Genomic DNA, 24013 nt, shown 5'->3' on the forward strand with positions numbered 1-24013 from the left:
GACCCCCAGGGAGCATACAAGAACTCCAATGGGATGCAAGAAAAAAAAAATTAGAATTTCTATTTATACTATGACTTCATCATTTTAAATTTCTGTTGTTAGTAATTTTAGTAATGATCAACTATTTCATACGATAGTGTGTGTGCGTGTGTGTGTATACACACAACTAGGGACATCTGGTAAACGTTTGCTCTGGGGAAAGTAACAGTCCCTTTTTAATGTCTTCTGAGGAAGGTGCCATTTTGTCCATTCTCTGGGGAAAAAAATTTTACACTTATGATCTTGCACCTGAAATCAGTTGGTAAAATCACACGAGATAACCACCCCCATCTCCCTTAACCACTTAGAAACTAGAATGAAATCAAAAGACTCGAGGAATAGGGACGGAAGTTAACCTTAGGGTAGATCCCCACACACTGAGATCTTTGTGTGGCCTAAGCCACAGCCTGGCCCATCCCTGCTCGAAACTCCCGATCCCTCCCCATCTCTGAGTCTTACTTAGCTCTTCATGGATCCCTGGAGCCTGGCCTGATGCTGCCACTTGAACTTCACCCCCTTGCCCGCTCCCCAACCCCTCCCTCTGCTCCTGCAACCCTGGTGTCTCCTGCAACACACCAAACACACTCCCTGCTCCAGGCTCCTTCACAGGCTGTCCCCTTGGTCTAGAAAGTTCTCTCCCCAGGGAGTCACATGGCTCCTCCTCACTGGCTGTCACATCCCTACTCAAATGTAAACAAATACTCAACTCTCCTTTTCCACATCCCTCTCTACCTCCTCCGGCTTGATTTTCCCTTACAGCACTTAACACCAAACAAAATATCCTTATTTGTCCCAAATAAACTAGAATATAAGGGTCGTGAGAGCAGAGACTTTGTTTGTTGCTGACTGTATCTCCAGGACCCAGGCTGTGCTTGCCATTTAATCTGTGTTCAAAAAATATGTGCTGCGTGAAGGAATGAATAAAGGAATGAATGAAAGAATAAACTGAGACCTGCATGGACACCTCCCCTTTCTCATATTTCTACTGTCAGAACACAAAGCTCTCTCCACCCCTCACCCAGGACCACTTGTGTTAAGGTCCATCACCAACAACAGTCATCCTTCCAAAGTCAGGAGTCAATTCTGAGTCTCATCTTAACCTGACTTCTTGACATCATTTAACACATCTTCTTGCATCATGATTACACTGCTCGCTAGAATTTCTGCACTTGCTTTCCAGAAACACCAGACTGGCTTGGTTATCTTCCTCCTCAGTGAATGCAGTGCTGGCTCCTCCAATGCTCCGTGGCTCAGCCCTGAGCCCCCATCTTCTCCAGCTATACTTTCTAGGTGACCTCTTCCGACCCCATGACTTTAAAGTCCACCTGCATTCCCACTTCTTCCAATCAATGCCTCTAGCACTGGCCATCCAATTTGAGCATCATTACCTGGCAGCTATGAGGTATATATAAAGTGTGTCCAAATTCTTGACTGCACCCACCCCCAAATCCTGGATGTTATCCTTAATTCTCATCCTCTCACCACTCCCTAGCCAAGTCCTGTCCTCATTACTAGACTAGGAAGTGTGTCCAGAAAAAAAAAAAGTGTAAATATCCAACCAATCGTGAGAACAGGCTTTGATATCCCTCAAGTCAGCCCAATTCTTTCTCTCCCATCTCAAGTTCATACTTGACACAGCTCTCTACCCTGCAACTGGGCTTCAAAACCATACCTACATCAGACCCTACTTCACACTCATCTCTTACACCCAATTCCTCACATCAGAGGTCTTAAAGAAATGTCAAGAGAAGAGGTTCTCAACAAGTAGGCAATCTTCTACTTCGTTTTTTCCAATGAATCTCTTCTCCACTGTGTGCTAAGATGCGCCAGGGTTTCCAACAGAAAAAATACACAGCCGTGGGCTTTGTCAGCCCTAAAACCCTCTTCTTTCCCTAAGGCAAGGCCTCAGAGAAATTAGAGGCACCACTGCTTGCACAAACTGTGGGGAACTCCAGTGAGTTGACAGGTACACTGGTGAGTTTATTACCCATTATCTTTCTGACCTGTGTCCTTAGAATTCTAGTAGCCTTGACCTTGTACAGCTGCCCTCATAGCTCTTCTTCAGTTACGCACATTATTTCTATTATTTTTATTTCTCAAATCAAATTCATCAGGTATAGTAGAAGAGTGCAAAGAAAACACAAATTATATAAATGTACATATATATAAAAATATATTAACACATATGGGAAATAGAAATTTGTGACACTTATACTACTATCAAGTCTGACTCTCCCCATAACTTAATGGCAATACCAATCCTCAGGATTTCCTGTGCCTATCAGGTCCCAATTTGAACCTCACTGCTTACAAAAGTCCCTTACAATATCCAGTATGAAATCAGGACAGAGGAAAAAAAAAGCCACGTCAGACTGTGCTTCAACCTCATCACTTACACCTTGTCAGCTTCAAATGTTAAAAAACATCTACAGAAGAGGTTCTCTCCAAAATTCAGCTTTACAAAAAAATAAGCTTCGGGGGCAGAAAAGATGACTGCCCCAAAGGTATGATGAAGACACCAGGGAAGCTCCCGGCCTCTCCTCCTACCAGAAAGTCCTGACATTTGAGCTTCATTCTTGGGCCTTTAAAAAGTCTGCACACAGTAGACTTTTAAGATGGCACCATCTTAAAATCACCTTAATCACTTATTCAATGGATTGCTGTAGTGCAAAGCTCTTGATAAATGGAGAAAAATTAGGCTCTAAGCAGATGGGGAGACACCAGAAGGTAAAAGAAAGATATTTTTTAAAGTAACGTAAGGGCTTCCCTGGTGGCGCAGTGGTTGATTGTCCGCCTGCCGATGCAGGGGACACGGGTTTGTGTCCAGGTACGGGAAGATCCCACATGCCGCGGAGCAACTGGGCCTGTGAGCCATGGCCGCTGAGCCTGCGCATCCGGAGTCTGTGCTCCGCAACGGGAGAGGCCACAACAGTGAGAGGCCCGCGTACCGCAAAAAAAATAAAAATAAATAAAAAAATAAAAGTAACACAAGCAAGGGGAGCAAAGCAAAGATCACCTCTGCTTTGGGGTGGCTGGCCTTCCGTTTATCTTGCTCCCATGCTCCCGATAATAGCTTCGAAGATCTACACTTACTTCTCCTCAGGAAGCGCCTTCTCTTGGCCTGTATTACATGGGTTTTCCATAATCTGAAAATCATTAGCCCCACAAAGCTGGCCTTTTGCTTATCTTCCTTACTGTGAAAGACAACCTCACGCTTGTTCCTTGTGCCATTTTTAAATGCTGAGGGCTCAATAATCAAATGTTAAAGCACTGGACACACAGTAAATAAAAACATACAAATTTAGCTCATCTCTCTACATTTCCTGAATATTATGAAATCTGTGTGTGTGTGTAAATATATATACATACATATATATATTTACACACACACACATATATATGCACGCATGCATTATGTATTTGGGCATGTTTCCATTTGTTTGCCTCATAGATCACTGTTCCATGAAGCCCAGCCATTCTACTTGAACCAAGTAGATCTTATCAATAGCCCCATGGTCTAACCTTCTCCTGCCCCTTGATAACTTTCTCTCCTTCCCCCTATATCTCTCCTTTTAATTCCAGGTAGTACAAAGCAAGTCCACTCTAGAGCCCTATTAGCTTACCAACTTCAAAGCTAATTTATTGGCCCAAGATTTTAGGTCAGTGGTATCCCAACTACCATAAGAGAAGGGGACAATTTCTATCCTTTAAGCTCTGATCTGCATAGGAAACAGCCAGAAGAAGGTCTTGAGCAACTTTAAAAGCAGCCGCTCAGATGACTGTACTCATGCTGGCACAAGAGCTGTTTAGAATAAATGATGCTGAAAAGGAGGCTGGTCCCTCCATAGCACTAATCATCACCTAACTGATCACCAGCCCCTTTCTGCAAGCTTACTCCCTCTTTGAGCTTCACAGCTGCAGAAGAACAGGCTGGCACAAGCCTCAGAGAGCACCACAGTGAGGGGGCACAGGCCAAGGCCTGGGCAAGAGTGGTATTTCCCGAACACTCAATGAGGTAATTGCCAACACTCTTTAACCAAGAATAGAGGGTGACAGGAAAGTGGTACCTTCTTAACACTCTTGAGAGGAAACCTATTTTGAGCCCAGGAAAGGCCAAACACACAAATAGTAGGAAACACTTGAAAAAGAACATACTAAATCATTAAACATTAAAAATCACTTCTCGGGCTTCCCTGGTGGCGCAGTGGTTGAGAGTCCGCCTGCCGATGCAGGGGACACGGGTTCGTGCCCCGGTCCGGGAAGATCCCACATGCCGCGGAGCGGCTGGGCCCGTGAGCCGTGGCCGCTGAGACTGCGCGTCCGGAGCCTGTGCTCCGCGACAGGAGAGGCCACAACAGTGAGAGGCCCACGTACCACAAAAAAAAATAAAATAAAAATCACTTCTCTTCTTGATCTTAGCTGTTCTTGCTGAGTGCTATAAAAACTTCTTCAAGCTTTTCCTTGACTGTATATACAGACATATATATATATATATATATGGGGTGTGTGTGTGTGTTTTATAAATGTGTAATATACAAATATGCTATATTTAGTGACTTACTTCTCCTTCTCTTTTGTTGTTTAGTTGTTGTTTCCCGCACTCCCCCAAAGGGTACTTTGAAATCTTTCCAGTTTTTACAATTAAACCTGGACTAAAATCTTCACATTCACTAAATTAGTCACAGATTTTGTGGGTAAGCTGAGAAAGTAAATGCTATGCTCAGTGCTAGGATTTAAACCACATCTACCACAGCAAAACACTCTCTCTCCAATAATCTCTCCAATTATGCACGCACATCCAGGCTCAAATAACATGGAGGCAACCAGACCACATCGTACAGAATATTTGTACAGTGAGTATTACTCTTCAGAGCCCTGAGTGACTTACAAACAAGCCAAAATGAAATTCTTCAAAAACCCTGCAGAATTTATTTTACAGACAAAAGATAAATAGGTATAGGTTTCCTCCACCATTAAACTTCCTACTACTACTAGTGTGTGCTGACAAGCTGCTCACAAAATTCAGAGGTAATTTAAAGAGAACTGTATCTACATGTTGAACACCAGTTAAAAATGTGATTTGAATACACGGGGCATTTTCTAGATTTTTTCAAGTACGAAAGTCTACAAATCTCTTCAGATTTCACTATGTGTCAGAAAAGGAAAATTCAATGTGTTTAAGTTTTCAGCTGAAATCCAACAAGGGCAAGTGATTTTGTGTCATCAGCCAGTCACAGGTAAAGAGTTGTAGATGGTACAGAACTTTCATCAACCTAAAGCTGGACAGGAATATCTGGGGGAAGTAACTCCACAGCTGTACTAATAACTCCAGGTAAGTAGAAAACACTGGTTTTTACAAGGAAATAAGGTACATGAATTTATAGCAGGCTTATAGATTCCTATGTTAGCCTTTCAAAGAAGACTTTAAGCCTTTAATGTGAGCTAAAATAGAAAGTACCTGACTTTGGTGTAAGCAGGTTTATAAAAGTCATTTTCAGAGCATCTTTAAAAAGTTAGCATGTTTCCTTTCACATTTTATATGGACAACAAAAAACAACCAATTAAAATAGTATACAGAACAGGTTATAGAGGAGGAATCAGACAAAAGAGAACCCTTGTTAATAAGGCAGGAAGCTCAGCACCGCTTCCCCATTCTCTATGTACATGTGAACACAGACCAAACTCACTGAAATACAGGGTATGTTTAGGTGCTTTTTAAAACCCTCAGAAGCATTCACGCTGTGGAGGTACTAACAATCTGGGGCGGTGGGGGGTTGGGGAACCTTTCTTTCCAGGGGGGATTAAAACTGCAAAGAGATTTCAATCTTGCAAAGCCTCTAGGCTGTCATAAATATTAACATGAGCTATGTTTTTTTATCTTTGCATTTTTGTTTTGGTTTCCTAAGTAAACCTAGGTTGAGCACGTATCATCAGTCAAACTACACCCAAAGAAATCAAATTTAGGTGGGCCTTTGCAGGGATTTACCTCTTTGGTAAAACATGATTTTTAAAAAATGTATTTACACAAATTCAGTCTTCTTAGTGACTATGACAGTGCTGAATTTTACGAGATTTAAAAGTTTGAAGTTTTATAGCACAGGGAACTATATTCAATATCCTGTGATAAACCATAATGGAAAAGAATGAGAAAGAATGTGTGTGTGTGTGTGTGTATATCTGAGTCACTTTGCTATACAGTGGAAATTAACACACCATTGTAAATCAACTATACTTCAACAAAATAATTTTTTTTAAAGTTTGAAAAATTATGTTGGATGTTCACAGGAATAAAATCCAGTCTCTTCACTAACATAGAAAATGTTAATAGAAAAGCATCTAGAATGAACAACAGCACATTAAAAAGTCACTAGTTTGACAAGGCCGAAAACATTTACACCTAAATCTTTACACCCTCTCTGCGCCCCCATTCCTATAATCCTCCTGTTACTCACCACCCACCAAAACAAAGATTTGTAAAGTGAAGCTATCAGCCATGATTTAGACTCGAAAATCAAGCCATTTCAAAAGGATCATACCAAAATAAAAGTACCAGAACTTAGTTAAGGAGAAAAACAAAACAAGATCATGTTAAGCCAATTTAACATATTTGAAAGTTCAATTTATCAAATGTGCATCAAGTAGCAAACAAGTAATTTTAATGTTACAGAAGGAATGGGCTTTTTCATGGCCAAACAGCATACAAAGACATCTCCTAGAAACAATACTTGTAAGTAACCAGAGTTATCATTAGGGTGACAGTTTATATACAAAAGAGCACTTTGAGATAAAGGGTTTCACTCCCAAGAAGATTAATGCAAAATTAAAAAACAGTGAATTGGGAAGTGTTCAAAATGACACTTCTAGAAAATAGCACTTTACTAGTGATCTAGTGATGTCCTTAAACCCTTTGTTCAAAAACGGATTAAAAGGACAACTAGAGTGGGACCAAATGCCAGGATTTCTGCTCTTCTATTGGAGGGAGGGAGGGAAGGAAAAAAAAGACAACCTGAAATTCTGGCTGCCAGGCAACAGCTCTTCCCACCCCCCAAAATTATATACCACTTCCCTGCCGTGGCTGGAGAGCTTCTCTCTATTCAGTACCATGGCCACTAACTAATGAAATAGTGGGGAGTTTCTGTAAAAGGGCCCCAATTATTCAAGAAAATGCATTGTCTAGGGCCATTTTAACAAAGGCTCTCCACCAGCCACCCCCCTTTCCCACACACCTTCTTCCCACTTTTTACTCCCTACCTCTACCGCCACCATCACCAGTCCCCCTCATTTGAACAGGAAAATTCAGCAACAGCCAGTGTCCCCCTCTCAGGTGGAGGAACTTTAAGTGTTTAGCTTCCTGACCAGGCAGCAAAGAAATGACAACCTGCCTCTGCCGTCCTCCCCTCTCTCTTTAGAGCTTAAAAACTACACTTGGCCAAGCAGTTCTCACCATTCAACAATTCATTCTTTTTTTGTGAAAAACAAGGGTAAAAACAGCTAAGCATGATCACAAAACATAACACCGGGCACTCAATTCCTATACCTTAAGGCCTCATTCTTTTACCTCCTGGTCCATAGGATTTGGTGACTGAATAAATCTTAATCTGTAAACAAATGGTTTGCTCTACAATTAAACCATTTTTTTTTTTTTTTTTTTTAACTGCTTGGCGGCTACCCAACCCAGAGACTTCTAGGTTCTTCCACTATTTAGTGCTCCCAATGGTTAAAAGGCAATAAGCTCATTTGGAGTTTATAAAACTATGCACCATCAACAAAAGCATGTAATGTTTCCAAGACCCACGGTGGCTTCTACACACACAATGGGGAGCTGTGTGTAGTCTCCCCCAAAACAAAAATGCCCAGCCCCAATTAAGCACCCTGGGGGCCTTCAAAGCAGTTATGCTAAGTTGCAAATACAGCAAGATCCACTTGAACTCCAACTGTCTTGTGTGCTTTTCCTCCCAAGGTAGGGGAAAAGCTGGGGCAGACCGACCTCATTAAAGGGCAATTAGTGAACCCCAGGACTTGAGGGGCTAGCACAATCGTGCCCATTGTGAGCATTTCACTATGGGGCCACTCTTTTCTTTTTCTTTTCTTTTTTTTTTTTTTTAAACCCAGGAGGTCTCTACAGTCTGAAAGGCCCACATTTTAAATTTTTAAGGATTTCAATCTCGCTATTTTTTCCTACTACCAGTCACAGAGTAAAAAGAAAGGAAGCAAAACAAAGAACGTTCCTACTTCTTTTGTGGAATTCCAGCATAGCTGAAAGTTTTTTGATAAAATAATTTGAATAATTTATACTCTACATGTAATAAATAATTTAAAATAAGTTTTATTTTTAAACATAGTGAAATAAACGCTCCACCTCCTGGTTATAGAGATTGAAAACAGCACATTAAAAAAAGACATTATAAATCAATCAATATAGGGCTTTTATGATTATATGTGACAACGTCGTAGAAAAAAATTGATCTATTTACATTTGAAGGTGTTATTTAGAAACTAATACAGAGTAACATGATCAACATAACCACTTTACCATCAATAAAACTCTTCACACCTTTTTAGAGTCCATTATTACTGTTGATATCAATCTGCCAAGATGCTGAAGACTGAACACTACAATAAAATACACCAGTAAATGTGGCTGTTTACATTCTTTCAGGGCACCACCTTTCTACAAATGCTAAAGCCGAGACCCCGCTGCCTTGGTACTAAAATTCGCAGTACAGGAGAAAGTAGTCTATTAGGCAAGTAATAAAGCTAAATTTGACCACCTCAGCAGCCAAGATGTAAACAACTCTAATATACTTACATATAATCAGATGGATCAGTATCTTTGTTAAAAAAACAAACACTAAAAAGCAGGAAAGAGAGTTGGAGTAGTTGACTTCCCTCAAAGTAGAACCACCCCAAAACCCAGAGTCCAAAACATTCTCGTTAACACTGGATTATGTAGGATAAGGGGTACTAAAGTCACAGGAAGCCATCGACTATGCCTGCTGCAGCCCACAACTTCCAACAGCTGCCAGAAGGTGTGCTCAGGATCTAGGCACAAACTTGTAGGATAACATGAGTGCCCATGGTGACATCTTTCATGCTGCCCTTGTATCTGTTCAGCTAATTAATCGCTCAATTCGTTTAGTTTTTGAATATCAAATGAAAGAACTGAAAAGTGTGTAACAAGTCTTTTGTGCCTTGACCAAATGTACTTCAGCTATACTTAGAAGCAAATTTGTGTGTATTCGTGTTCTATTAAAACATGCACCAGGAGGACCCCTCCATTAAACTCGGGCAAACATCCTTGTGTTATTTTAGAAATACTACAAAATTGATTTGCGTAACTTGAACAGACACATTTTGAGAAATCTTGAAAAAGCTGGAAAAGGCTTATTTAGAGATGGGGGGGACCCCACGGTGGCTATTGTGCTCTCTTTAAAAGCAATATACTGAGCAGAGAAGGCTTCGAGAGAAGAAAATGCAAATCCTGGAAGTCATTCCCAACAGTTGGAAACTCTTCCTCTTCAAGGAAATCCAAGAGCTCAAAAAATAAATATTCAAGAGCATTAATTTGTTTCTAGATGTATGCGTGCAAGTAAAACAGCAGTCATAATGTGGAAATTTCAGTCACATTTTGCAACTAATTGGAAGCAGATTAGAATTCCGCCTCAGGGGAACGTTGTCAAACTAGAAGCCAGAGCAAATGAAGAAAGAGGTGAAGGCGTCGTGAAGAGCTGACAGATTTACTGCGCTCGGGGCTATAAACGGGTCCTGGGAGGGAAGGAGGGCGCGGCCCCGGCGGCGCGCCCCCGCCACGGCCCCCAGCATCGGGAGCGCGCGGCCCGGCCACGCTCCCCGGAGCCCAGGGCCCTCCATCTGCTCCCCCGAGGAACAATAAACCGGGCCTTGCCGAGAAATCCGCGGTCCTGATAAGATAGAAAATCCGCAGTCTGATAAACCCGAGCGGGCAAACGTCAGAGGGAGAGGTTTCTTTCTTTTTTTTCCAGTGGGGGAGGGGAGCGAAAAAGCAAGCAGATTGTGGAGGATAATACAGCCTTGGAGTAATGGAAACAGCTGCTCGCTTTCTACTTCAGTGTCTGGCATCTGCTGCGGCATCATGGGAAAGGCTGGTGAAGGATTTGGGCAAGGAATGTAAATGGAGACAATTGGCCAAATGGAGTTTGATGCGGAAAAGCTCAATTGCTCTGTCTTCAAATCATGTTGTTCCCTTCGGGGAGCTGAAGCCAACAATGTTACTGAACTCACATTCCACCTTCAAAGCAGCTGAAAGGTTTGGGAATGGAAACCGCTCTTCAATCAGTTACTTCAGATGTGAAACAATATAAAGGGATAAAGCCTTGCTGTTGGAACAGCCTCCATTTGTCAAAGTGTGCGGCTCATCTTCCAGTGATCTTCACGGAAAAGTTAAATCGGAGCCCTTTTTTTCCTATGGATTTCACTTTCTTTGAGAAAAATGTTTCTTAAATCACCACTGCTTACTTCTGAACTGGCTCAAGGGACAATTTCTACTTGTTGTGCCTATTTTCTCCTTGGCTGCAAAGATTCGGTTCTAATTTCATTTCCATCACAAAAGAATTGGCAAAGAAGGGAAACGCAGAAACACATAACTAAGTGCTGCTGTGCTAGTCATAAGCCTATAATAAAGCACAGATTTGATAGCATTATCCATGTACTGTGGTGAACCACACACAAATAAACAGTTCTCCGTGAAGAATGAAAACCCGAGGCTTCAGCCCTTCCAATTCAAACATTATTGTTGCTTTTAACATGAGCCATCCATAAATCAGCCAAGGAGGTGACAGGAAATCCAAAAGTAATCTGGTCTGGCTATGTGCACTTTGTTAAAAAAAAATAATAATAATAAGAGATGCTTTCCAACTCATCCTGATGATGTTCTAAGTGAAGAATGGGTAAAACTGTAAAATCCAGTCATTGAAACAAATGGTATTTTTATGCCAAGTGAACTCAAACACGTGATAGGCGTAGCAACCAAAAAAAGTACAGCCCTCCAGTATGGGGAAAGCGTGCTAACCTACCAAGAACAACTCAAAAAGGACCTTTGAACCTGCAGGAACTAATGCAAAAGACAAAAAAGGTGGATCTAAAGCAGCCAGAGGACCAGATGTGATTCCCTAAGAAACCAAATCAGGAGTTTTCTTAAATCAAAAGGATGAACAGTGACTTCTAGGAGTTCCTGAAAGTGTGACCAATTGGAACTTTGTCGTCTGTTGCTAATTGAAGCATATAAAAGAGTCCATTTCTTAAAACATACTACAACCCCCCTTTTTTTTTTCTTAATTCACTGCCACATGACAAAAACCAGAATCAAGTTGACTGGTAGAAGATCAGTGCAACCAAAGACCAAGCTATTATTTCAAACTGTCAGGGGGAAGGCAGTAAAATTGCTACCAGGTCTCCTTAAGTTACCCTTCAATAAAAAGAAGCCATCAGGGAAATAAGAGGAAAAGAAAACACATCAAAACCTTAAAAGTCCCTTTAAGTAAAATTATACATCTGTGGCACCATGCCATCTGCTCTCTGGTTAAGATAATAAGCCAGTTCCACAACCTAAATATCTGCTTTCTAAAATCATTATGTACAACACAAAATACAATCAATATATTTTTAAACTGTAAAAGCCGCCTTCATATGGCATTATTGGAATGTGCCTAAATGTCCCCCGTAGGCACGTTTTTCTTAAGGTGCTAGCTGAGAATGAGGATTACCAGGAGTTGCAAAAAGCTCAGTGGTTGAGCGAGAATAGTCACAGTGAATAATAATCAAACTGGGCTGGGAGGTGGGGATGAGAAAGAAGAAAGAGTAGCTTTGAAAAACCAGCAGCAGTATTTATTCATCACTTCCAACCCATTTGTTTGAACCGAAGCACCCTTCTCTTTGAGTTCTCTATTACAACCAAAATATATATATTTCTAAATTTTCATTTAGCTTCATGGGGAAGGGGGGAAGCCTTCTGAGTACCAGATGAGATCCAGGTGGTTCAAGGGCCACTGACCTATCAAAATATAAGAAGTATTCGCTTTGTAATCTCTTCAGTTCTTCAGGCAAAACCTATAATCTATTTTAATACTTTCTCAAAGGTATTTCTAACCAAAATTTAGCAGATATGCAGAACTCAGCTCTAGGAGCAAGGTGCCAATCTCCCCGTCTTGAATATCCTTTATGCACTCAAAATAACATTACAAACAGCCCAACTGATGGTCAATCTACTATGAATTATTTAACAACCTTTCATTCAGTTGCAAGGGCTTTGTTCGCACTGCCAAAACCTTTAGCTTAAATTAAAAAGAACTTGCTACGGAGAGCAAGAAGTCACTAAAGAAACTTCAGCTGGGAGAGAGAACTGGATGGATATGAAGAGACCAATTACTTGGCAGCAGAGTGGAACAGAAAATCAACGGTGACTTTTTTTTAAAGAATAAAGCCCACACTAACTAAACACCCCCAATCCACTCCCAACCCAACAGCTATATATGCCATTATAACATTTCTACATACATAACTATGAAATAAATACCAGACACAGGGTACCAGTCTGATCCCTGTATGAGCCTGTAATGACGTCTGAAGTCATTCCTGGGTCAGAGATTTCACCTGTTCTCTTTCCCTATAACCTTAAATGTACAGCTTAAAAGGGTATTATTATTTATCGACAACAGTGCTAGTGAAGAGGGGTTATTTCCACTCCGCTGTTGCTAAGGAGCACCCAGTATTTCCTTAGTTCTGGTTTCCATGTTCTACAAGAATGTGATACAAGTAACTTAGGAATAAACTGTTTAGTATTCAAGCAAAACCCTTTATGTTCAGATCACCGGCAAGTTCAGAGTGCTGGCAATCAAAACTATGTTGTGCTACAGTAATTACTATGAAAAACTTCCAGTGCTTAATATTAAAGAATAGAATAACATGATCCTTCCACCTCTTCTACACCTCTAGACTGTGTTCAACATGGCAATTATCTCTGTTCAAGAAGCAGAGAGTTTAAACTGCATTGAAACTCAATTATACCCATGACTTTTTAAACATACACTTCAAAAGGCAGGTTTCATTACATTGAAATCACTGAGCAAAATCTTTTGCCCAACTTAGAAAAAACAGATTTTATCCCTCTCCATGAGACATCTTGAAGTATAAAAATGATTTCTTTTTACTTTTTGGACCCACTTCTTCGTTTACTAAAGTAGAGGCCTGGCGAAAGACAGAGATCCCATCTGATAAAAGCAGTGGGATGTGCAGCCCTCCCAAACGTCATTACTGCACCGCCTAGAACTGCCACCATTTTTAAAAACCAGATCACACACTTGTTAACAAAAAACACATTACTTTGCTACTTTTAAGAATGCAAAGGAACTAGGAGTGGTAGATTTATGATTTAAGTGCTTGTGGCTAAAATAGCTTTCCAATTATCAAGGGCCTCTTAGGAAGAGCAAGAATGCATTATGTGTTAATGACCACAACCAGGGGTCCCTTCTCCACTCTTTTGTCAGAACCCGGGCAGATCCTCCCCGCAGCTTCACCATTAACATGTCTGTTTCCTGTCAGCCCACTCAGAGATAATGTCATTTATCTGAGGGAGGCACAAGCCCAGTCATTAGCTTCTATAAAAGACCTCAAACAAAGGCCGGATAATGTTTTACCCAGGGCTCTTACTAAAACCAGAAGCCAGAAGCTTACCATCTAAAAGTCAAGGACTCCAAAGTTATCAGTGTTAAAAGAATATTTCCCTCGTGATCAACAATCCTAGACTAACAGCTCTGAACCAGAGCAAGGTCTATGTAGAACAAACGTCGGTCCAGGTGTTGCTACCACATACAATTAGATTAACCGATAAACGCTGACCAGAGTTAGCCCCGGAGAGCCTTTGCCCCCCGCCCTTGCCTCCAGGGGGAAAATTGACAGAATAATTCAGATACTGACTAAATAGTTAGATCTTTGAAGAACTGACCCCTCATTGTGATTGCCTGCAGGAACTGAATAACCATTATAAAGTGTTCAATGGCTGGGCTTCTGGAAATCTTTTAAATAAAAGTGGAACTGGTTAAAATAAATGTTGGAACACGTGTTTTCACAGTGTTGCTCATATTACTGCAATTTCGAGTTTCTATGAAGTACCAGGTGAACTTTTTAAAATTAAAAAAAAAACACACACACACAGTCAAAATTGGAGCAAATCTCAGCCGTTCAATCCTTGTTTTTCATGCTGAAAACGAAGAACAGATGGTTCTTTCCATGTTGTTTGAATCTGGTTATCGAACACCTCTGTGGTTAAGGAGATTTCTGCTTAGCACTTTCGGCATAGATTTCATTTACTAACTATAAAATGCTGCTTAGGAAAAATAAGTCTTTATAACACCCTAATTAAAACCATCTTGCAGCCAAGCAATTTCACTTGAAGAGCATTCTTAACCTCATGACATTTGGACAATCAATCCCTCCCCGCCTCTTTTTTTTTTTTTTTACAGACTATTTGCAAAGTTATTAAAAGTTGCTAAACATTATTTATCTCTTTTAGCACAATCTTGATCAGTTGCTGAGTAATTTTTTAAATTTCTCCAGCAAGCCCAGCAGATTACAAATACGGTGCTCAGAACTAACTCAGTGATGTGCCTGGTTATGCAAATATTCCAAACTTCCATGGGGTCTCACAGAAACCTTCCTTGGGGAAAGGGCAGCCCCTCTGCACCCACTGCAAAAGCCCTGTCATCCTCCGAGGAAGCCTATAGAAAAGAAAGGAGCTGAATCAATGCTGATTGGGAGCCACCCTTAGTTACCAACGTTTTCAACAGCTAAATCCCTTATGTAGCTTTCAAAACAGTTTGCTGTCCAACAACAATGGACTTTGTTCTTCAATTATAGCAAGTGACCTTTCTGCCCTTTTATTTCACAGTAGATAAACTGCACTCTCTAAGCAGAATTTGTAGGGGGCACTACATTTGGGGGAAAGCATATCACCCACAAAACTTATTAATCAAAATATGTTCTTCAACTACTCACACACACTTAGAAAATGTGCCAGAATTCCCTAGTGAAGTGTAAAAAGGCTTCTACAAGAGAATAAAATAAAATGAATGATATCCTTTATAGACAGGTCCATTTGTAGAGCCCACACTTAGGCTGTTAAGGACCAGCTTAATGAAAGCAGCAGGATATTACTCAAATCATTCTCTTTTCTAAATGCATACTGAAGAGTCAGAACCCTAAGACCCAACCATAAGATCTCCTATGTTCTTCACGTGTATTTGAAGTCTCAGCTGTTTTTAAGAATTCTTGTATGTATTTTGGAATATCCCAGCGATCAAATAAACCCATGTACTGTATTGAACTATTAGCCCAGCCGAATGCCTGCGTCTGATAGGTCAAAACTGTAAGACGGTTAAGGAGGATACATGCAGAAGAGCCGCAATACAGGCTATTATGCTTCAAAAGAAAAGGAGGGGGCAGGTGGGGAAGCAGGTTTTAACAACCAAAAGCCAACCCGTCAAATCTACTTATTCAGACACGTCACTGGTGGCTTAACCACAAAATGGGCTATAGAAATACAGCTCAAGTATCTTAGAATTATGGCATGTTTTGATTTTGTTCACATATTAAGAGAGTGGCGACTTTTACAACATACTTGTGGTTTCCACATAAAGGACTAGAACGCTCATTGATTTAATTTCATAATTGGACCTTTCATAAGGTCCAATTTATCATGTTTTACATGACTTTGTGTAGTGAAGAAACAATAAACAGACCAAAAATAGACATAGAAGCATGCTGTGAAAATTCACCGGTGACAGCAAGTCTTACGAATCTCCTGGAACCATCCAACCAGGAAAAAGATAAAGAAAAAAGCACACACACCACATTACACCCCCCTTTGGTTTTCACATTTGACCCCTTCATGAGCCACATCCGATTGCTGAAAATTAACCACCTTCACTCTCAAGACACTTACTCTTCACAAACCCAGACAATCAAACAAGGCTGAAATTAAAACATTGTACAAAAACATCAAAAAACCTTTCTCAAAGGATGCCTCAGTGTCGAATTATTTTGCCAGGTAAAGCTTGTCCTACTAAATCTTTCCCGCCTCAAGAGGTCTCCTCCTGTCATTAGGAAGTATTTTCTAAATTGCAGGCGAATTTTACACAACCAAGAGTTAGTGGAATTGGAGTGACTTCCCTGGGTGGCATTTGTACAAGGGAGTGCCATCTCTGTGTGCCAAGGAGGAAAGCGTTCTTAAGAGAAGTCCTTCTGGGGTGCAGTGGGCGTCGGGAGGAAAGCTGAAGGAACAGGCTTCCAGATCCTGAGCCAGCACCATAGCTTGACAGAGAATAGCCCACGCTGCAGTATTCAAGCCCCTCAGAGCCATCCCTGAAGGGGCCCTGTGCCCGTACCAGCAGCTACGGTTGGCAGTGGTATGAATCTAAAGGCACTGTGCTTGCTCCCCTCCTCCACCCCAGACCCATCATGACTTGTTTGCTCTTTATTTAGGTAATTCATATTATCACACTTATACTCCTCTGACTGAAGATGAGTTGCGTGTATATGAATAACTTAATTCTTCCATTTTTCATCCAGTTTCCTGTGTGACTGGAAAGTGAAAAGAACACAAAAACTGGAGAACCGACACCACGCTCTCATCTCAGTTGCCATGACAGCAGCCTTTGAGATACTGAAATGTTCCGATTGCCAGCTAAACAAAATTGTTGACTGTGAACATTTGGCTGGAAGATTAAAAGGCTAAGGGCAGTACCTCCCACATTCCAGGCAGCAGTGAATCCAATCAAATGGCTCTGACTCCTTAACCACAGCCATTGTGAGCACTGGATTAGGGCAATTCATCTAGATAGTTAGGGCAGATTAGAACTGCAATTTGAAGACTACTGGCAACAAAAGTAAATGCTCTACTGTACTAATAAGAAGACTTCAGAACGCCTTTTAGCAGAAATTATGTGAAACTCCACATTTCAGCATAAGAATCGAAACCTGGATTTTTTTTTTTTAATGCATTTACATTCATCAGTGTAAAATGCTGTCTGACCAAAGGGATATGGATAGAAGAAGCAGGCGTTCAGAAGCTTTTTGCAATTTTGGCATCATCTACACCTTAATGTACCTTCATCGACTTCTAAAATCATAAAACCGAAACTTTATTCCTGCAAAAAGAAAAAGGTTTAAATAGACAGCAGTGAGAAATTGTACACAGAAATAATCACCCAAAGACATTTCACAATTTTGATCAAGTGAGAAATAGCAAAAATCAAATTATTTAATAAGCATATATCCAAACAACCATGCCACGAACCACATGATACGCATTTGCTTCTGCAAGGCACAATCTGTAGAATTAAAGGTTAATTTTATAGAGACAGCACTCACTCCCCCAGTTCACTCCCAACCTGCTCTGTGGACAGAGCACCTTCAGCTCTGGGACATCACTTAATGCACAGTAATTGCCAGACCAGTAAGTCCTAGGCCTCCAGCACAAAGCAGCACAACACGAGGGGCAATTTTTCGAAGGCAGTGTCTCACTAGACTTTCCCACAATGACAAAGATGGGAAACAGGGTCCGAATGACCTAAATCAACGCTCCCCACCGCTCAAATGCAACACGTATTTCGGGTATCTTTTGGCTCCGTTTTCACCTTTCAGCACACCAATCCACCAAGTCCATTTCACTTTTCTTACCAACCTTTCAGCTCCCTGGTCAAGCAAGAAATCCAAGTGATAACACTCTTAAATCTCCAGCTAAGAACCGGGCAAGGGAACAAGGAAAGAGTCCTGGCGGCCACCAAAACCATTCCATTCTTGCTAAACGGTTATGAAACCAATGACCCTAGGAGACCAAGGTTTCATTCGGGACCAATGACAGTACCATATCCTTTGACAAGACTATTTTGGAGAATATCATGAAAAAATAAATGGGTGGAGGGTGGAGTGTAAATTCGAATCCTCAACATACCTCTCAGGGGAGGCAACGTGAACTCTGCACCTAAGGACACATTACCCGAAATACTAGGACGTGTAAATTAAAACAGAAGACAGTTCTCCTTAGGGGAGAAATCAGGACAAGAGGTAAGGGGGTACAGGGGCAGGTTTTCTGTTAAAAGCACACCACAACGGGCTGACTGGCCAAGAGCCCTTCTGCAGGGCAAAAGGTACTTGGAACACCCAGACCCTCCCACCTGGGGACCCAAACACTAGCAACACAGTAGCAGCAGCAGAAAGAAACAAGAGCTCAACACTGCACGCCAAGTAAGGTGCCCCATACCAGAAGTTCACAGAAAGGGTGCCGGAAGAGAAATCTCACAAAGAACCAGAAAGCACGAAGTGTAAGGCACACAGAGGCACGTCCCCACCCACCACGCACCCACACAAATGCACACAAAGAGGAAAGTAGGAGATCTAGGAAGGCGTCTTTATCCTACCTTCTCAGTTTTCAGTTTCTTGATTCGCCTGTGGCTCTCCTCCTCCTCCTCTTCCTTCTTTACCAACATAGAGTTTCCCATGAGCCCTGAATCCGGGGCACTTTTGCTAACTTCCCCAGCAGCCGCGACGCTGCCACTCCCAGCGCCCCCGCAGTGGAAGGGGCTCGCGCCACCTCCATTGCTCTTGGCCCCAAAGCCATAGAGGCCCCCGGAAGGGGCCTGGCTGCCACTGCCATTCTGGTGGCCCTGAAGCAGGTCGTGCTTGTCCTTCCTGGATTTCCCCGCATCCTTATCCCGCTTGGCGCCTCGGCTGCTCTGGCTTTTACCTGGCTTCTCCTCTTTGCTTTTCCCGCAGGAGGCCGTCCCCGCGGTGGCAGCGGAGGTGCCGGTGCTGGTACTATTGCTGTTCGGGTTGCCGCCGCCGCCGCCGCCGCCGCTCACACTTTGACCCAGCGCTGAATTCATGCCAGTTGCCTCTCCAGGGCGCCCTTGGACTTCCTGCCTCTTGCCAGTGCCGCTGATCTCGGGAATCCCATACAAGGCAGCAGAAGGCAGAGATTTATTAGCATCCTTAGAAGTTTTACTCCTTTTCACTTTTGATTTGCTGGTCTCTTTGTGTGAATTCCCCTGGGGAGCAGAGGGCTGAACAGAAGCAAATTTTAGGCCATCCGCTAAGGCTGCGGTAGCACCGGCCCCACTGGAGGCCAGACCTCCACAATCCTTAGAGTTGCTGCTGCTAGTGGTGTTGGTGGAATTATTCATTTCAAATTTCTGTCTGTCCTTCTCCAAATCAGCGTCCAAATCAATTATTAAATTTCCAACCCCGATTTCCCAATCATCGCCACTGTCATAAGTATCAACCGTATTTGGATCCACACCCTTTCCTGCCGTAGAAATGTTCACTGACATCCTGAAGATGAGCTCTCTAGAATAAAAATCCGATGAACTTTCCTTTGGAGATGAGGGGACATTCGTTTAGCTCCGCTGGGCTTTCTCTTAAAAAAAAAAAAAAAAAAAAAATCTTCTAATCTTCCTCTTCTTTTTCCTGCCCCAGGAATGGGTCCAGGGGTTTTACACCCTTCAGTCCAGGTCCACCTTTTCCTGTGAAGGGGGGAAAAGTCGAATATTTCTTGTCTGGGTGTTACCAGAATAAAAAACGATTAATACTGGGGAGTCAGTGAGGGGTACAGGGAAGGATGGTGAGGAAGGTGGCTCATGTATTGTCTCCACAGTCCAATATCAGGTTTAAAGAAAAATAACCAAACCCGAAAAACGTACCCATGACAGTAAGCATCTTACAGTAGCTAAAAAAGAAAAGCCCTTTATCAACAACACAAGGATAATCACTTTTTTAAAAGCATTAAAATATCTTAAGGATCTGAGTCAAGTCCAGAAAGATTTAAGGGAAAAAAAAAAAAAAAGAGTTTAGGATTTTTTTTTCTAGCACATACACATGGTAACAACCCCAGAAACACAGCCTGAACACTCGGACAAGAGGAAGGAACACGCTTTAAACATCCTTAAACATGTCCTAGATCTTGCAATTTTTAAAAGACCAGACCCTGGAAGTTCTCTAAGGCTAGTTTCAGAATGATGTTGCTAAATTTTCCTCATTTCTAATTTTATTACTTCTTTTTACAAATTGTCTGGGCAATCTGGTTTTTGTTCCCAGTAAGGAACAGAAAAAAAAAAACAACCAATAACGCCCCCATACACATACCCCCCCATCCTCTCTTCCCCAAGTTTATACAATTTTATTTTTGAAATATACACACACGTCTTTAAGAGCATTTCTCTATTTTAGAAAAGACAGTGTCAAATAAAAGGCTAAATATATGCCTTTTGAGAAAAAGAAATTACATCTCAACAATTCTACCGTATTCCTAGGTCACAGACTGGCTCAATCTGTTAAATATGGTGCTACTGACTGTAAGGGAAACTGATTAAGACATACACTTTAAGTGATCTGCGCCAAGGTGGCCTCAATGACCGCAAATGAGTGTGTGTTTGACAAAGATCAGTTAAAACGGTTTTTAAAGGGATCAGCCCCTTTTTAACAGTTGATTGTCAAGGAAAAATAAATAAATATACATACACACACACACACACACACAGACATTGCTTACCTTTACTCCTTTATCATTTTTTAATTAGGCCAGCAAATCAAAATGCCTTTCCCACTCCACTCGGCAAACAAGCCTGTGCCTCATTTTACTTAAACACCAAATGATCAAGAAGGAAGGAACCAAATAACACATCTCAGCCAGAATAATCACTCGATAACATTATTCCACTTCCCCACCCCCCTTTTGGCAAACGGATCAGTCCTTTTCTCCTTAAAAAAATGTGTCACTGTACAGCTGGAAGATAATGTTTCACATTCACAACAGAAGCACCAAAGGGTTTTTTTCCTCTTAACAAGCATCGAGAATAACAGTTTTTAAAAAAAGAGAGAGCTTAGAGAAAAAAGTTTTCCCAACTTCTCATTCCGCCTTCAGTTCCAGACTTCAGAGTCACCGTGATCAGTAAGTAATGATCCCATGTAGCAAACCTACAGGCGTCCGCTAGTAACAAGACAGAATGTGCTAACATCGGGATAAATTAGTGAAAGGGAAGAAAGAATAAGAAGAAAGGACTGAAAATCTGGGCTGGATTCCGCCTGTTAGTCGGGAAGTGGCATTTTTCCGCCCGTCCTGACAGATTTGATTTCTTGAACTAACTTAAGAGGAAAGGAGGGGGAAGGGGATGGGGGAGGGAGAGGGAGGGAGGGAGGGAGGGAGGAGGAGGAGGAGGAAGAGGAGGAGGAGGAGAGGGAGGAGGAGGTGGAGGAAAGGGTGGGATGAGAAGTCGAGCAAGAGGAGAAAAAGAAAGGTGTGGAGGGGGAGGGGAGCAGATGATTCAGTGAGCTGATAAACCAGTTATACCAGCATTCAGGGCAGGGGCCGGGGGGCGGCGGGGTAGGGAAAATAACGGCGTTTAAAATTGGTTCAGTCTTCGAAACCTAAAGGATGTGATGTTTTCCTGTTTTATGTTGTTTTAAGAAAAAGGAACCGAGTTCCTAGTATAGTCCCCGAGGGGGGAAAAAATCCGCTGTCGTTCAAGCCGATCAGTCATGTGGTAATTCGATAATTAGAGTCAAAAAAAGATTTTTTTTTTAAGGCGACCTTTTTCAGGACATTTCCCGTTTATAGTCGCAGCAAACGGTGCGTCTCCTTTTTATTTATTTTTCTCCCCTCCTCCTCCTCCTCCTCCCTCACCCACCCCCCTCCTGTGTTTAGTCAGATGGCCCCGGAGCTTGGCTTAGTATTTTTAATTAGCTGGCGTTTGGAAGCTAAAAGCAGTAATGAATTGTTGATAGATTGGAAGTGGAGAGTCGCTTTGCTGGAAATGTCGGGGCTGGGGGAGGGGGATGGGCGAGTTAGCAACAACCAACCATCTAAAAGGAGCGATTTTGTTACAGTGCAAGCCTTTCACATCACGTGAGGATCAAGGGCTCAATTGGTTGTCGTGAGAACAAAAATGGTGACAAGCGTATCAAGAAAATACTGATCTGGTCTTTAAAAAAAAGCTGAAGGTCTCTCCCCTCCCCCTGCACACACTCTCCCCCCCGCCGCCTCCCCCCACCCCCGCCCTTGCAGTGGGAGCAGCTACAAGTTATGAATGTGAAACATTTCTCGAAGATCTAGGCTCTCGGAAGTTCGGAAGGAGTGAAATGTAATGAGTACAAGAGCAAAGCAGATGTTTTAAAGAAACACCTTATAAACCTTTCCTCAGCTTATCTCGAATTTGTCGTCTTTGCCAAGGGGCCAGGGATAGGGACGACTAGGCGAGGGGGGCAGGGCACCTCCACGCTACTTGGATTTTAGGGACCCCCCCTCATGTCTTAAACAAAGAAAAACATTTTGCTAGCTCCCAATCCAGGTCCTGTAATAAACACACCATTGTTACTATTTGCGGGTTTGTTTGGGTTGGGTGGGGCATTTTTTTCCCTTAATGGTGTTTTTGCTGCTTGCTTTTTTAAGGAGGTGGAAAATGGTAATTATAACCATTACAGGTAATGGGTGAGACTATTCCCTTAATATTAAATTATTGGGCACTAGATGTGACAAGAGACAGAAATCGGCTTGTTCTGCCCTTGCCCCCATTTTCCTGGTTCAGTTTGGAAGAGGGTCCTGCCCAGCTAGGATAGGAGAGGGAGGGGTCAGATGCGCTAGAGAATGGACACTGCAGATCAAGATTTGTAACTGTGTCACTTTTATTCTCCTTGGGTTAGAGCCCCAAAGATAGTTTACTCTAAGTTACCCCGAGTGCCCAGTCAAGCTTAATTTGTGTGAAGAAGTTACAAATGCTTCACCCTCCACTGAATAAAAATTCACCCTTCTGGGATTGTTGTTCTCAATGCAAAAGCCAAACCCTGTTAACTAGTTCCTCATTTCAATGCATAAAACTCGCACATTCCCCTGCATGAAGTCCCCGCTAAGTGCTATATAGACACACCACGCAACCGTACTTACGGTCTGTATTGGATCGAGTTGACCTTTTCCTTCTAACTGCATTGAATGTGTTTGGTTGCAGCCGCTTTATTTTGGAAATTATAATCTCTTCAACAAATTTATTATTAAAGAAGATGGACCATCAAATGTCACAGACCGGCCTGTGTATTTTTTATAAAAACAAAAATTCAAATTAAAAAAAAAGAAAAGAAAAATTCCCCTGGTGCACACACACAACAAGCTTGTTCTGCAACACTGAAATCAGGACTGAAACACAACACACACACAGGGGGAGTGGAGCAAAAGGAGCTCTCAGCCTCTATACCTGAAAGGGACTTTTCTTTGTTCCCATTGCCCTTTCTCATCGGGCCAATCAGAGAGCAGCTTTTATGAAACTGGGCTCTCTCATTGGCTAGACGCTTTCTCTTGGCTACTGTAGGGGGTTGAGATATACACACGTATAAAACACACACTGAGAGCGGGTGGGGGTCCGGTGGGGGGCGGTTGTGGAGACAAAGCGTTTTATTTTCCACCCAGATTGGGGTTGAGGAACCTCCTGTAGTAAGATGAAAAAAAAAAAAAAATGGTGCGCCCGTTTCAATTACTACATCATTCACATAAAACACTTATTTATTAAAACAAATCTCAAACAGGCTGCGAGGAGAGGATGTCGGTAAATATAAGTTTGATTGTGTTATCTTGGGAGAAATAATGTATGTGATCGCTCGGTGGCAGAGGGAAGCCAAATGAGCCACTAGCGCGTAGCGAGGAGAAAAGGGAGGTTGGCTGTGTGGAAATGAGTGCGAGCGTTTTGCCGGCTTCCATTCCGTGTTGCAAGGACTCGGCAGCGCGAACTCCCGGGACTGATTTTCTGTATTGCACCTACTGGCTTTCAACCCTCCCCCCGCCACTTTGCCCTTCTTTCAATGGTTTTTTTTTTTTTTTTTCCTTGTGTCTCTCATTTTACTCGCTGATTAAATAAGAAAAATCGATCTGGGGGTGAAGGCGGTGGTGGGGAAACAAGTAACCCTT

General features: G+C 42.1%; 1 protein-coding gene across 4 annotated transcripts in view; it reads right to left on the reverse strand.

Moving 5' to 3' along the window:
- Positions 1-23191, reverse strand: part of ZNF608 (zinc finger protein 608) — a 111622-nt gene extending 88431 nt beyond the window's left edge. For 2 of the 4 annotated variants that reach the window (XM_024122186.3, XM_024122187.3), the window contains exons 1-2: positions 20615-21193; positions 18489-19589 (exon numbers count right to left, since the gene is read on the reverse strand). In XM_024122186.3, the coding sequence (XP_023977954.1) occupies positions 18489-19397 (909 nt within the window). In that variant the 5' untranslated portion in view covers positions 19398-19589; positions 20615-21193. Of the gene's footprint in view, positions 1-18488; positions 19590-20614; positions 21194-23002 lie in introns of those variants that run through there. The other 2 variants (XM_028493171.1, XM_028493173.2) reach the window with 2 other exon arrangements.
- Positions 23192-24013: the final 822 nt, after the last annotated feature.

The sequence above is a fragment of the Physeter macrocephalus genome, chromosome 8 (genome assembly GCF_002837175.3).
Source record: "Physeter macrocephalus isolate SW-GA chromosome 8, ASM283717v5, whole genome shotgun sequence".
In the NCBI taxonomy this organism is placed as follows: Eukaryota; Metazoa; Chordata; class Mammalia; order Artiodactyla; family Physeteridae; genus Physeter; species Physeter macrocephalus.